This window comes from Vipera berus, assembly GCF_964194415.1.
Source record: "Vipera berus genome assembly, chromosome: 5".
NCBI lineage: Eukaryota > Metazoa > Chordata > Lepidosauria > Squamata > Viperidae > Vipera > Vipera berus.
The window spans coordinates 3378454-3393353 of NC_138207.1; the positions used below are offsets into that span (position 1 = coordinate 3378454).

Below are 14900 nucleotides of genomic sequence, written 5' to 3' on the forward strand. Positions count from 1 at the left end.
GAGGCGCCGCGCGCTGACGCAAGGGAATGGGGCAAGGCGAGCCAAGGGAATCGGTGCTGATGCGGTGATCCTGCCAAATCCTGCTGAAGGGCAGATGAGTTAAGCCGTGAAGGGAAGTTGTAAAAATACGTCAGACCCCGACCAAAGTAAAAACATTCCCGTAGTTTCCCCCGAGCCCCCTGGGAGGCTGAAAAATATTTTGGATTAGCAGAATGTTTCAGTGTGAGGTTAGCAGGTGTGTTTTCTGGAGCCTGGATATTATTATTATTATTGTCTCATGTTTATTTTATTTATTTATTTGGATTTCTTTAATTCCTGTCTTTTATTATTTTCACAAATAACTCAAGGTGGCCAAGATACCTAATAGTGCTTCCACCTTCTATTTTCCCCACCACAACAGCCCTGTGAGGTGGGTTGGCTTGAGAGACAGTCACTGGCCCAAAGTAACCCAACTGGCTTTCCTGCCTAAGGCGGGACTACAACTCCCCATCTCCTGGTGATTGGTCCCAAGTCACCCAGCTGGCTTTCCTGCCTAAGGTGGGACTACAACTCCCCATCTCCTGGTGATTGGTCCCAAGTCACCCAGCTGGCTTTCCTGCCTAAAGCAGGACTAGAATTCCCCATCTCCTGGTGATTGGCCCAAAGTCACCCAGCCAGCTAAGGCGGGACTAGAACTCACCGTCTCCTGGCGATTGGCCCAAAGTAACCCAACTGGCTTTCCTGCCTAAGGCGGAACTAAAACTCCCTATCTCCTGGTGATTGGTCCCAAGTCACCCAGCTGGCTTTTCTGCCTGAGGTGGGACTAGAACTCACCGTCTCCTGGTGATTGGCCCAAAGTCACCCAGCCAGCTAAGGCGGGACTAGAACTCACAGTCTCCTGGCGATTGGCCCAAAGTAACCCAACTGGCTTTCCTGCCTAAGGCGGGACTAGAACTCCCTATCTCCTGGTGATTGGTCCCAAGTCACCCAGCTGGCTTTCCTGCCTAAGGCGGGACTACAACTGCCCATCTCCTGGTGATTGGTCCCAAGTCACCCAGCTGGCTTTTCTGCCTGAGGTGGGACTAGAACTCACCGTCTCCTGGTGATTGGTCCCAAGTCACCCAGCCAGCTAAGTCGGGACTAGAACTCACCGTCTCCTGGCGATTGGTCCCAAGTCACCCAGCTGGCTTTCCTGCCTAAGGTGGGACTAGAACTCCCCGTCTCCTGGCTGCATCGTAACCTCCCTCAAAGCTGTAGCCCTAGCGCCCTCCTGAAGTGAAATGTTGAAGATGCCTGGATCTAGCTTGTCACACCTGTACCTGCTCCCCCAGAGGCCTGAGGCCCTGTGGAAGGGAGCTAATGCAAACAGGGGAAATTAATGTCTGCCTCGTTCAGACATGTGTCAGTTACTTGGACATACACAAAGGTCCACACTATGAAACACGCTTTGGGTCGTACTCCCTCCCTAGGATGTCCGTTGCTTCCGGGTGCGGCGTTTTCAGAGACAGGATGCTGCCAAAGTAACCAGTTGGCTGATACTTTACACACGAAGTAGTCCAAGATAATAGCAGTGCAACAGTCGTGTAAGAAAAATGGTGGTGGTGGGGGAATCTTCTGTTGTAAGAACAAGGCCTCTCTTGTAGGATCACGTTCCGCACGGAAAACAGCCTGAAAGGCTCAACTATGTCCCTTTTGTATTCCTGCGTAATATCAGATGTTTCCCAAATAATTTCTCCTTTCTTTCCCTCTTTGATAGCCACGAAGATCTGTATTCGAGTCGACCGTACGGAGCCCTGGATTCCGGCTTCAACAGCGTAGACAGCGGAGATAAGAGATGGTCAGGAAACGAAGTAAGCCTCTTTGCTTGGCGTTCGGCTGGCCGACAATTGTAGCTTAGGAAAGGGAGGCCGAACAAGGCAGAGTCCGTGTTTCAGAGGGCCGTAATCTTGAAACGCCTCGTTCGGCCTCTTGCGTGTCGCTTTTGTCTGTGAAATTGCAAAATGAAAAATAAAAAACGGGAGACTTGAGAAGCCAGCAATCAATAGCATCCTTTTAGGCCGCTTATCCTAAGTCGAAGAGGCAGGAAGCCATCAAATTTTGATTGCAATAGAACTCTGGTCAAGCAAAGGCCCTTGCAAAGAAGAAAAAAATTGAGAAGGGTCGTTTCAAATTGGGTTTAAGTCGTTCCTTTTCAGAGGAGGTTCCCCCCCCCCTTCTAAACAGTACTTAAATCGAACAAATTGAAATTGTTAGCTCTTAATTGTGGGGCCTTGGAAGCAATAGGTTGAGATATTTGTTGATAGGGGCAAAAATTATACGGGCATGTTGAGCTGCTGCGCAAATACACCAAAATGAGGAACCTCCTTTGGAGTGGATCCTAATTCTCCCAACTCTGGAGGTAGATTGCTGCTGCTTTCCTGACATACGGCTTTACGGGTCCTTAAGAAATCCACAGAAATGAGCCAAGAGATTAAACCTAGAATGGAATTTTGCTACCGAGTAAATTGGCCTTTACAAGTAATGAATCTTCTTGTGTGCTGTTTGGGTGGATTTCGGCGCAGCTTTTCCCGGCAGAGACTATTTACAAAGACTCTGTCTCAAAAAGGTTGAATCGATGCAAAAAAAGGGGGTTTTATTTTTATTTTTAATGTAGCCGACCGATGAATTTTCGGACCTTCCCCTGCGAGTGGCAGAGATCACAAAAGAACAGCGACTGCGAAGAGAGAGCCATTACCAAGAACACAGAGAGAACTCGCTGGTCACAAACGGAGGAGGTAATAGCTCTCATTTGGTGGCTTCCTTCCAAATGCCGACTTTTTTTTTGGGTGATTTGTGTTTTAAGAATTGCATATTAAAGGACGAGGGGGTGCCATGATAGCAGTCTTCCAGTATCTCAGGGGCTGCCCCAAAGAAGAGGGAGCCAAGCTCTTCTCCAAAGCCCCTGAAGGCAGGACAAGAAGCAACGGATGGAAACCAATGAAGGAGAGAAGCAACCTAGAACTAAGGAGAAATTTCCTGACAGAACAATTAACCAGTGGAACTACCTGCCTCCAGAAGCGGTGAGTGCTCCAACACTGGAAGTTTTTAAGAAGAGACTGGGTAACCATTTGTCTGAAATGGTACAGGGTTTCCTGCCTGAGCAGGGGGTTGGACCAGATGCCTCCAAGGTCCCTTCCAACATTATTATTATTATATAACTGTTATTCATAAAACATGAAACTCAGTCAACTGAACACTCAAATTGACTGGCACTCATGGTTGACACGGGTTGCTGCCAGCCTCCTAGGTATCAACCAGGTATCTCCTTAAAATGGAAGATGTTCCGAGTAGCACAGTTTTGTGTAGCTTTGCTGGAGTTATTGCAGGAAGCTGCAATTTCTTGATGTGTTTTGCAAAGTTTTTGGACATAGTTCCCAGTGCCCCGATGACAATGGGTATCGCGGTTACGCGTTTCATCCATAATCGTGCAGTTTCGATGGCCAGGTCGCGGTATTTCGTAATTTTTTCCAGCTCTTTTTCTTCGACTCTGGCATCTCCTGGTACAGCGATATCAATCAGCTGTACGCTTCGGTTCTCTACGACTGCGATATCTGGCGTGTTGTGTTCCAAATGGCGATCTGTCTGTATTCGGAAGTCCCACAAGATCTTCACCCTCTCATTCTCGACAACCTTTTCCACCCTATGTTCCCATGACTTTTCGGACACAGGCAAGTCGTATTTTTTACACAATGCCCAGTGGATTAGTTTAGCAACTCGGTCATGTCTAGCTTTGTAATCCGTTTGTGCGATTTTGCTGCACTCACATATGAAACGTGAAACAGTTTCAACTTTGTCATTGCAACGTCGGCAATTTGGATTGTCAGTAGACTTTTGTATCTTCGCTTTCATGGCATTAGTTTGTAGTGCTTGTTCTTGAGCAGCCAGTATTAAGCCTTCTGTTTCTTTCTTGATGGTTCCCATCTTAAGCGATGCCCACGTCGAGTTGTTATCACATTTTCCTTCAATGTTTTTCAAATGCTGTCCATGCAAAGCTTTGGTTTTCCATCTATTTAATCTGTCATCCAGCCGTTTTTCCTTATATTCTGCCTTTGTTTCTGCTATTTTGATAATGCTCTCTGTTTTCACAGCCTGCAGCAATTTTTCTGTACTTTGATTCACATAGACATTCAAACTTCGTTTTTCTTCTTCTACAGTTTGGTGGGTTTGCAGTAGCCCTATTATTATTATTATTATTATTATTATTATTATTATTATTATTATTATTATTATTATTATTATTATTATTATTATTATTATTAACCAGACCCCCCCCTGCTTCTATGTTTTGAGAAGATTTGAGAATTATGGATAAATAGATATATTTGAAGTGTGGGGTCCTTAGTGCTTTCTGAGCCTGGCTGTTTTCCTTGCAGATATTTCATTACCCAACTAGGTAACATCATCAGTGCTAGAAACCCCAACTTCCTTCTAGCACTGATGATATTGCCTAATTTGGTAATGAAACGTCTGCAGGAAACAACCGAGTTCAGGGAACACCAAGGAGACTTCAACTATATATTTATAAAGTGTTTTTTCCCCTCTCAGGGTGCCTTGGAAAACTAAAAAGAAAAAAAAAAGTACCTAAAACTTTGAACTGGTTCTTTTTTTCAGCCGCTCCCATTTTATGGGAAATTAATCTCTTAAACCAGGGGTGTCAAACTCAATTTCATTGAGGGCCGCATCAGCACTGCGGTTGCCCTCAAGGGGCCGGGTGGGTGTGGCCTACTGGGTGGGCGTGGCTAGAGTGCGTATGGCCTACTGGGTGGGCGTGGCCAGCTCTACATCGTTCGCATCAAGGGTGCCTATGGGGGCCTGGGCAGGAGTGGGACAGATCTGAGGGTCTCTGGCAGGAGGAGGGTCTCTGGGCCAGGGCCAAGGCAGTGGGGGCCGTTCCCTCACTGTTTCCAGGAGGGCTTCGCGGGCCACATGAAACCACTTCACGGGCCGGATCCGGCCCCCGGGCCTTGTGTTTGACATGTCTGTCTTAAACAAATGATCTGTTGATACTGGTAGTCCTGACTTAGCGACTGTCTCTTAAAGCAATCCTTTGCAGTGGCAACAGCGATGAAAAAAAAAAACAAAACAATTTTGTGACCCATCCTTGCCAGTTTGTCAACCAAAAGAAAGTCAGATCGTAGGGGTAGTTGATGATAACTTTATTGTCACTTTGAACGTACACCAATCGGCATACATTGGTTGTGGGTTACATAGCGACCGCTTCGCTTAAACGACCGAGTTGCAGCTCGGTTGCTAAATGAGGACATCTTTGCCCTGAAAATAATTGGATGATTTCAAAAGCTTTAAAATTTGCTTTGGGTTCCTTGAGGTGGCAGTTTAGCTCTGGGGGTTAATTGTAGGCCCAATCCACCAAAGAATGAACCAGAGCTGTGTTTTATTAGATACCGCAGGCAAATGGCTGGCTTTAATTTGCTTGCATCCTCACAATAATAACAACAACAATAACAACAACAACAAAGCTACAAAAAACTGCGCTACTCGGAACATCTTACATTTTAACGAGATACCTGGTTGATACCTAGGATGCTGGCAGCAGCCCGTGTCAACCGTTAGTGCCAGTCAATTTGAGTGTTCAGTTGACTGAGTTTCATGTTTAATGAATAAAAGTTCTATAATAATAATATGGAAGGGACCTTGGAGGTCATCTAATCCAACTCCCTGCTCGGGCAGGAAACCCTATATCATTTCAGACAAATGGCTGTCCAATCTCTTCTTAAAAACTTCCAGTGTTGGAGCATTCAGAACTTCTGGAGGCAGGTTGTTCCACTGGTTAATTGTTCTCACTGTCGGGAAGTTTCTCCTTAGTTCCAGGTTGCTTCTCTCCTTGATGAGTTTCCATCCGTTGCTTCTTGTCCTGCCTTCGGGCGCTTTGGAGAATAGCTTGGCTCCCTCTTCTTTGGGGCAGCCCCTGAGATATTGGAAGGCTGCTATCATGTCCCCCCTAGTCCTTCTCTTCGTTAAACTAGATGTTTGGAAGTTACTCATCTAGTCCAACCCCCTACTCAGGCAGGAAACCCTACACCATTTCAGACAAATGGCTGTCCAGTCTCTTCTTTAAAACTTCCAGTGTTGGAGCATTCACAGCTTCTGGAGGCAGGTAGTTCCACTGGTTAACTGTTCTCACTGTTAGGAAGTTTCTCCTTAGTTCCAGGTTGCTTCTCTCCTTGATGAGTTTCCATCTGCTGCTTCTTGTCCTGCCTTCAGGTGCTTTGGAGAAGAGCTTGACTCCCTCTTCTTTGGGGCAGCCCCTAAGAGATTGGAAACACTGCTATCATGTGCCCCCTCGTCCTTCTCTTTATTAAACTAGATGTTGGGAAGGGAACCTGGAGGTCATCTAGTCCAACCCCCTGCTCAGGCAGGAAACCCTACACCATTTCAGACAAATGGCTGTCCAGTCTCTTCTTCAAAACTTCCAGTGTTGGAGCATCCACCGCTTCTGGAGGCAAGGAGTTCCACTGGTTAATTGTTCTAACTGTCAGGAAGTTTCTCCTTAGTTCCAGGTTGCTTCTCTCCTTGATGAGTTTCCATCCGTTGCTTCTTGTCCTGCCTTCAGGGGCTTTGGAGAAGAGCTTGACTCCCTCTTCTTTGGGGCAGCCCCTGAGAGATTGGAACACTGCTATCCTGTCCCCCCTCGTGCTTCTCTTCATTAAACTGGACATAGCCAATTCCAGCAAAAACCTTCCAGCATTTGTGCTTCCAACAGTGGTGCAGTCCTAGGAAAGAACAGCCTGAACTTGCCAAAGGATCAGCTAAGCCTTGGTCTGGCTCCTGTGCGCTCAGGACATTAATAATAGCTTTTTCCACAAGTCCTTGGTTAGTACGGGAAAAATTTTTTTTGACTATAATAATTTTATTAAAACGTACAAATAAAAACGTAACATAAACTAACAATCAGAAAGGAAGAAGAAAAAGAGAGAGGTGCAGAAGTATATATATATATATATATATATATATATATATATATATATATATATATATATATATATATATATATATATATATATATATATATATATATATATATATTTTTTTTTAAAAAGGAAAACAACAACAAAAAACCCATTCAGAAAAAAAGATTTCTGACTTCTTCTTCCAAGGAAACGAAACACATTCAATTCTTAATAGCGGTGTCAAATTTTCCCAGAAAATGGGGGAAATTATTTTTTTTTAAAAAAATATATATTAAATCTTTATGTCATCCTTTGATTATTTTCCTCCCCCATTTCCTGCAAGAAGAAGAAACAGCCATACGGCATTTGGACCAAGCCAATCTAGGAGAAAGGAGTTTGGTGATCTCCTTTTCCCTTAGCACATTCTTATGTAATTTTGACCATGCCAGGAAAAGTTGCATGTTTGAAAACGGTGGTGCTGGAAAATTGAGTGAAATAATGCTTTTCCACTTGGGAACTGAATCTGTTTGGACAGAATTTCGGCTTTATGGGTGAAAGGTGGGTGAAAGAGGGGATGGGGCCGGCAAGCGCAGATTGTAACCAATGTTCGAATTGAATTGAATAGAATAGAGCTGGAAGGGCCCTTGGAGGTCTTCTAGTCCAGCCCCCTCCTCAAGCAGGAGAAACTATATCATTTCAGACAAGTGACTGTCCAGCCTCTTCTTAAAAACCTCCAGTGATGGAGCGCCCACGATTTCTGGTGGCAAGCTGTTCCACTGGTTGATTGTCCTCACTGTTAGGAAGTTTCTCCTTAATTCCAGGTTGCTTCTCTCCTTGATCAGTTTCCAACCATTGTTGGAAGGGCCCTTGGAGGTCTTCTAGTCCAGCCCCCTGCTCAAGCAGGAGAAACTATATCATTTCAGACAAGTGACTGTCCAGCCTCTTCTGAAAAACCTCCAGTGATGGAGCGCCCACGATTTCTGGTGGCAAGCTGTTCCACTGGTTGATTGTCCTCACTGTTAGGAAGTTTCTCCTTAATTCCAGGTCGCTTGGAGAAATAGAATAGAATAGAATAGAATAGAATAGAATAGAATAGAATAGAATAGAATAGAATAGAATAGAATAGAATAGAATAGAATAGAATAGAATAGAATAGAATAGAATAGAAAAAAAGGAATAGAATACAACAGAACAGAACAGAACAGAATAGAATAGAGTTGTCAAGGACCTTGGAGGTCATCTAGTCCAGCCCCCCCTGCTCAGGCAGGAGGCTTCCATACCATCTCAGACAAATGGCCGTCCATCCTCTTCTTAAAAACCTCCAGTGTTGAAACACCCACAGCTTCTGCTGGCAAGCCGTTCCACTGGTTAATTGTTCTCACTTTCAGGAAATTCCTCCTTGTAAAAATCTGGGGAAAAGTGATTGTTTAACGTCCTTGATAAAAAAAGCTGGATCACCCACATTCTGTATAAAACATCATATTACGATTGTCCTCCCCAAGTGATAATCCTGTTACTCTCCAATAAATGAATTCTTCTCTGCCAAAGCAAAGATTACACACACGCACGCACACACAGAGGCACACACACACACACACACACACAGAGGAGCGCACACACACGCATACACACACACTATCTATCTATCTATCTATCTATCTATCTATCTATCTATCTATCTATCTATCTATCAAAGACAAAATAGAAAGACTGGCACGTGGATTAGAGAACAAACGAAAGTTTTAACGGTATCAGCAAAGAGAGTCAAAAGAACTGCGATGGAAACGGGCTGGTCACCCAGCAGATAGAACGGAGGGCAGGTGGATCAAGGCAGTCCCAGAATGGATCCCACTTGATCCAATGCCTCCATGAAAGAGACCTAAAACAAGATGAATTGATGACATGAGCAAGTATGGCGGGCCCAGTTGGCCGAAGAAGGCTCCAGGACCGTCTGGGTTGGAAACCTGTGGAAGAGGCCTTCATCCTGCAGGGGACAGACCATGGCTAGAATGATGATTGTCTGTCTGTCTGTCTGTGCGTCCAGCCACCCACCCGTCCATCCGTCCTGGACACTGTTGTGAACCTCTGTGAAACATTCGTTCCTGGTTTCCTGGGTAGCCTTTAAAATCTCCAACTTGGCAGTTTTCTTTTTATCTCGAGTGAAGGAAGTTTTATCTTTACTAGTAGAAAGTTTCTGCTTTGGCAGAACTCCTGTTTAGGGACATCCAGAGAAGGATGTTGCCGAATGTGGATAAAAAAAGCCAGGCTGCAGCTAAAGAGTTCTTAATCTGATGTTGAATAAACCTCAAGCCCTGGGAGTGGTTTGTGTGAGAAAGTAAATCCTTTTTTTCTGAGAGAGAGAGAGAGAGAGAGAGAGAGAGAGAGAGAGAGAGAGAGAGAGAGAGAGAGAGAGAGAGAGAGAGAAAAGGAGAGAGAAAAGGAGAGAGAAAAGGAGAGAGAGGGGGGACGGGGAGAGAAGGAAAGGGGGAGAGAGAAGGAAAGAGAGACATGAGGTAGAGAGAGAGAGAAGTAAAGGAGAGAGAAGAAGAGAAGGGAAGAGGGAGGGGGAGAGAGAGAGAAGGAAAGAGGGAGAGGGGGAGAGAAGGAAGGGGAAGGGAGAGAAGGAGAGGAGGAGAGAAGGTAAGAGAGCCTTGGTGGAGCAGTGGGCTAATGCCTCCTTAAGTAACACCAGCTGCCTGCAATTAGTGCAGGTTCGAGTCCCACCAGGCTCAAGGTTGACTCAGCCTTCCATCCTTCCGAGGTAGGTAAAATGAGGACCCAGATTGTTGGGGGCAATTAAGCTGACTTTGTAATAATGCCGCTTGGGGTGTGTGTGAAAGCCCTAATAAGCAGGGATATACATAGAATGAAGGCTACTGCTAAGCTTGTAAGCCGCCCTGAGTCTTCGGAGAAGGGCGAGATATAAATGTAATAAAAAAAAGAGAGACATGAGGTAGAGAGAGAAGGAAAGGAGAGAGGAGAAGAGAGAAGGAAAGAGGGAGGGGAGAGAAGGAAAGGGGGGAGAGAAGGAAAGGGAGAAGGAGAGGGGGAGAGAAGGTAAGAGACATGAGGTAGAGAGAGAAGGAAAGGAGAGGGAAGAGAAGAGAGAAGGAAAGAGGGAGGGGAGAGAAGGAAAGGGGGGAGAGGGAGAGGGAAAGAAGAGGAGAAAAGAGAAGGAAAGGGGTAGAGAGAAGGATGGAGGGGGAGAGAGAAAGAGGCTAGATAGGTAGAGAGAGGAGAGAGAGGAGAAGGAAGGAGAGTGGGGAGGGGGAGAGGGAAAGAAGAAGAGAGAGAAGAAGAGAGAAGGAAAGAGAAGAGGAGAGAGGGAGATGGAGCTGGCTCTTCTGATTGTGCCTGATAACTCTTTCCCTTCTGTGTCTCCAGTGGAGCAGGATCTGGATCAAATCGACTTTATTGACAGCTGCGCCGCCGAGGAAGAGGAGGAGGAAGTGAGGCAGGCCAAATGCCCGGAGGCAGACAGCCTCAGCACGCAATTCATGACCTATATTGAACAACGGCGAATCTCGCACGAGGTGAGGCTTCTTTTGGAATTGGGGAGGTGGGCGAGCGGGGGGGGGGTCCTTGCACACCTGCCCCACGGAAACCCCCTCCGCCGTGAATTCGATCCCTCCCACCTGACGGTTTTCGTGAGCCACGTTTGCGGCGCTGCCGGTTTGATTCGCTTTGGGAAACCGAAATGAATTTGAATTTAAAAAAAGAAAAAAAAGCAACGAGGCTCATCTTTCACGATCCGTCCTCGGCCTGACGGAGCCCAACATTTCTGTCGCTAAACGAGACGGCTGCGAAGCGGGTTTGGTCCCGTTTTAGGACCTTTCTCACCACCGTTGTCACGTGAATCGCTGCAGTCGTTAAGGTATAACACGGTTGTTAGGCAGTCGCAAAAGGGGATTACGTGAAACACCCGCCCCGTCGTAAATATGAGTTGCCAAGCGCCTGGATTTTGATCATGTGACCCTGGGGGTGCTGCAACGGTCCCAAGTGTGACAAACGGTTGTAAGTCACTTTTTTCAGTGCCGTTGTAACTTGGAACGGTAATACAGCCTTTGGTTTTCAAGAATGGAACGTCTGTGGTCGTGGTTTTGTCTTTGAGTTATCTTGGGTTTTCGCGGATCACAGCATCCTACCTTTAGCACTTATTTTGGATAATATTTACTATTTTGGATTTTTTATTTGAAAGCCGTTAATACCGAGCAGCCCCAATCATGGCTAAAGCCAGCAAAGGAAATAGATGCATGATTCGGAGAATACGGCAATCTCCATTGTGCCGCTGATTATAAAAGGGCCCTCGGAATGCCTATAGGCAAAACGGTACACACGTTGTGTGGGTGTGCTACTAAACAGTTCTGTGGTTCTAATCACCTTCGGCACACCAAATTATCGGTCGCCTTAATAAGGTGCCGTAGCTGCAAAGAAAACGAAGTACAGAGAGATCTCCAGCCCAGCCTTTTTTTAAATTATTATTATTTTAAAGTTTTGGACGGATCACATTTTGAAACGCTCTCCTCTCTGTTTGCAAATTGCTCAGGGTACAAATAAGAGGTTAAAAAAAAAACAAAGGAACACACACACACACACACCGGAAATAGATTTTTAAAAACAGGCAAGGATAGTTAAAATCCCAGATTAAAAGTTAATTAAAAGGCAGGAGACTCGGGGGGGGGAGGGAATGTTCCCAAGGTGATCGGTCCAGAGTCACTCTGCCGGCTTTCAGGCCTAAGGTAGGACTAGAATTCACCGTCTCCTGGTGATTGGTCCAAAGTCAGCTAGCCCTCTTTCATGGCTAACGCAGGACTAGAATTCACTGTCTCCTGGTGATTGGCCCAAAGTCACCCAGCTGGCTTTATGCCTATATATGCTTTCATGCAGGACTAGAATTCACCGTCTCCTGGCGATTGGCCCAAAGTCACCCAGCCCTCTTTATTGGCTAAGGTGGGACTAGAATTCACCATCTGCTGGTGATTGGCCCAAAGTCACCCAGCCCTCTTTATTGGCTAAGGTGGGACTAGAATTTACTGTCTCCTGGCGATTGGCCCAAAGTCACCCAGCCCTCTTTATTGGCTAAAGTGGGACTAGAATTCACCATCTCCTGGTGATTGGCCCAAAGTCACCCAGCTGGCTTTCACACCTAAAGCAGGACTAGAACTCCCCGTCTCCTGGCGATTGGCCCAAAGTCACCCAGCCCTCCTTATTGGCTATGGCGGGACTAGAATTCACGGTCTCCTGGCTTCTAGCCCATTGCTTTAATTGCTAGACCAAACCAGTGTGTTCATCGCGCAACTGGCCCATCATAACTTTGTACGATCACTGTCTCCCGTTGACGCCTACTTGTAGAAAAAAGTTTCGAAGAGGTTGCAGTTGTGGGTCACGAGCAACCCCCACCCCACAGCGCCACAGGACCTTCCGAAGCCCAAGGGAAAACTGAAATAAAGGCATCCTTCTAAATGCTGGCTTCCCCCCCCCCCCCCCCCCGAGGAACAGAGGCATTGAATCAGCTTCGGAGTTTATTCTTAGAATGTACGTTTGAACAAAAGACGGTTTTATCGGTCGGTGTTGGCCTGAGGCTATTGGGCCGGGAAGGCGACAGCGGTCGCCGTGTTTTCCGTCCCAATTCTCCAGCTCCTTTTGCTGGTTTTACGGAAAAAATGCTAGGAGAAGGCAAAAAAAAAAAAGACGGCCCTGTTTGCTGTGCTAATATAATTGAATCCAGACACACATTAGACCCAGATAATGAACAGCCTCGTTCTGTCAGTGGCGTTGCAATTAAACTTGAAACACTGGCAAGATTTGACGAAGGAAGCGGAGCGAGTTTTAGTCTTACCGTGGTTGCTCAGCCAGGCTGGAAAGGCTTAACCACGAGAGACACGGGGGTTTCCGTCTCATTTCGCGGGCAGAGCAGCTTCTCCAGGGTCTGCCAAGTCAGACCTCCCGGGAGGGTCCTTGGTAGTACAGAATAAAAAGAGTTAGAAGGGACCTTGGAGGTCATCTAGTCCAACCCCCTCCTCGAGCAGGAGACCCTAGACCAGGGATGGCGAACCTTTTAGAGACCGAGTGCCCAAACTGCAACCCAAAACCCACTTATGTGTCGTTGGGTGCCGGGTGGGCATGGCCCATGGGGTGGGCGTGGCTGCGGTGGTAACGGCTGACCGGGTGGGACTAAAAAGTTCAATCAATCAATTCCAACTTTGCAAGATCTTTTTTTTTTCCTGCAAGAAGTTGAAATTGATTGATTGATTGAACCTTTTTTGGGGTGGGGCACACGGCAGCGGAGGCCTAAAGCGAAAAGGTTTTATAAAACCCATCTGAAGGCCTAGGACTGGGGCGACGGCGCGCGTGCCCACAGAGAGGGCTCTGCGTGCCACCTGTGGCACGCGTGCCATAGGTTCGCCACCACGGGCCTATGCCATTTCAGACAAATGGCTGTCCATCCCTTCTTAAAAGCGTCTAGTGATGGAGCATTCACAATTTCTGGTGGCAAGCCGTTCCACTGGTTAATTGTCCTGACTGTCAGGAAGTTTCTCCTTAATTCCAGGTTGCTTCTCTCCTTGATGAGTTTTATTTCTATCCGTTGCTTCTTGTCCTGCCTTCTGGTGCTTTGGAGAATAGGCTGACCCCCTCTTCTTTGGGGCAGCCCCTCAAATACCGCGATCATGTCACCCCTAGTCCTCATCCTACGAGCCCAATTGGGCCCCCATATTTCCATGGCGAAGCAAAACTGTTGTCAACTGGGGTTTGCCCCATTTTACCAGCTTTCTGGCCACAGTTGCTAAGCGAATCCCTGCAGTGAGTAAGATAGCTCTTCAGCGAATCTGACTTTCCCCCATTGACTTTGCTTGTCAGAAGGTCACAAAAGGTTATCACGTGACCCTGGGACACTGCAGCCGTCATAAGTGCATGCCGGTTGCCAAGCACCACAGGGACGCTGCAGTGGTCGTAAGTGTGAAAAACATAAGTCACTTTTTCCAGTGTTTGCGTAACTTTGAAGAGTCACTAAATGAATGGCTTAAGCCAGGGCTCTTCAAACGTGGCCCTTGTATGACTTGTGGACTTCAACTCCCAGAATTCCTCAGCCAGGCACGCTGGCTGAGGAATTCTGGGAGTTGACGTCCACAAGTCATGAGGGGGCCATAGTTCCCCCACGTTGGCTGTGGAATTCTGGGAGTTGAAGTCCACAGGTCATGAAAGGGCCATAGTTCCCCCATGCTGGCTGAGGAATTCTGGGAGTTGAAGTCTGCAAGTCGTGAAGGGGCCATAGTTCCCCCACGCTGGCTGAGGAATTCTGGGAGTTGAAGTCCACAGGTCATGAAAGGGCCATAGTTCCTCCACGCTGGCTGAGGAATTCTGGGAGTTGTAGTCTGCAAGTCATGAAGGGGCCATAGTTCCCCCACGCTGGCTGAGGAATTCTGGGAGTTGAAGTCCGCAGGTCATGAAAGGGCCATAGTTCCCCCATGCTGGCTGAGGAATTCTGGGAGTTGAAGTCCACAAGTCGTGAAGGGGCCATAGTTCCCCCACCCTGGCTGAGGAATTCTGGGAGTTGTAGTCCGCAAGTCATGAAGGGGCCATAGTTCCCCCACGCTGGCTGAGGAATTCTGGGAGTTGAAGTCCGCAAGTCATGAAGGGGCCATAGTTCCTCTATGCTGGCTGAGGAATTCTGGGAGTTGAAGTCTGCAAGTCATGAAGGGGCCATAGTTCCCCCACGCTGGCTGAGGAATTCTGGGAGTTGAAGTCTGCAAGTCGTGAAGGGGCCATAGTTCCCCCACGCTGGCTGAGGAATTCTGGGAGTTGAAGTCCGCAGGTCATGAAAGGGCCATAGTTCCCCCACGCTGGCTGAGGAATTCTGGGAGTTGAAGTCTGCAAGTCGTGAAGGGGCCATAGTTCCCCCACGCTGGCTGAGGAATTCTGGGAGTTGAAGTCCACAAGTCGTGAAGGGGCCATAGTTCCCCCACCCTGGCTGAG

General features: G+C 47.1%; 1 protein-coding gene across 1 annotated transcript in view; it reads left to right on the forward strand.

Moving 5' to 3' along the window:
- LRCH3 (leucine rich repeats and calponin homology domain containing 3) overlaps positions 1 to 14900 on the forward strand; it is a 127905-nt gene that overhangs the window by 62036 nt on the left and 50969 nt on the right. The window contains exons 5-9 of the mRNA XM_081329965.1: positions 212 to 222; positions 1449 to 1499; positions 1623 to 1829; positions 2633 to 2753; positions 10311 to 10459. Of these exons, the coding sequence (XP_081186091.1) occupies positions 212 to 222; positions 1449 to 1499; positions 1623 to 1829; positions 2633 to 2753; positions 10311 to 10459 (539 nt within the window). The remainder of the gene's footprint in view (positions 1 to 211; positions 223 to 1448; positions 1500 to 1622; positions 1830 to 2632; positions 2754 to 10310; positions 10460 to 14900) is intronic.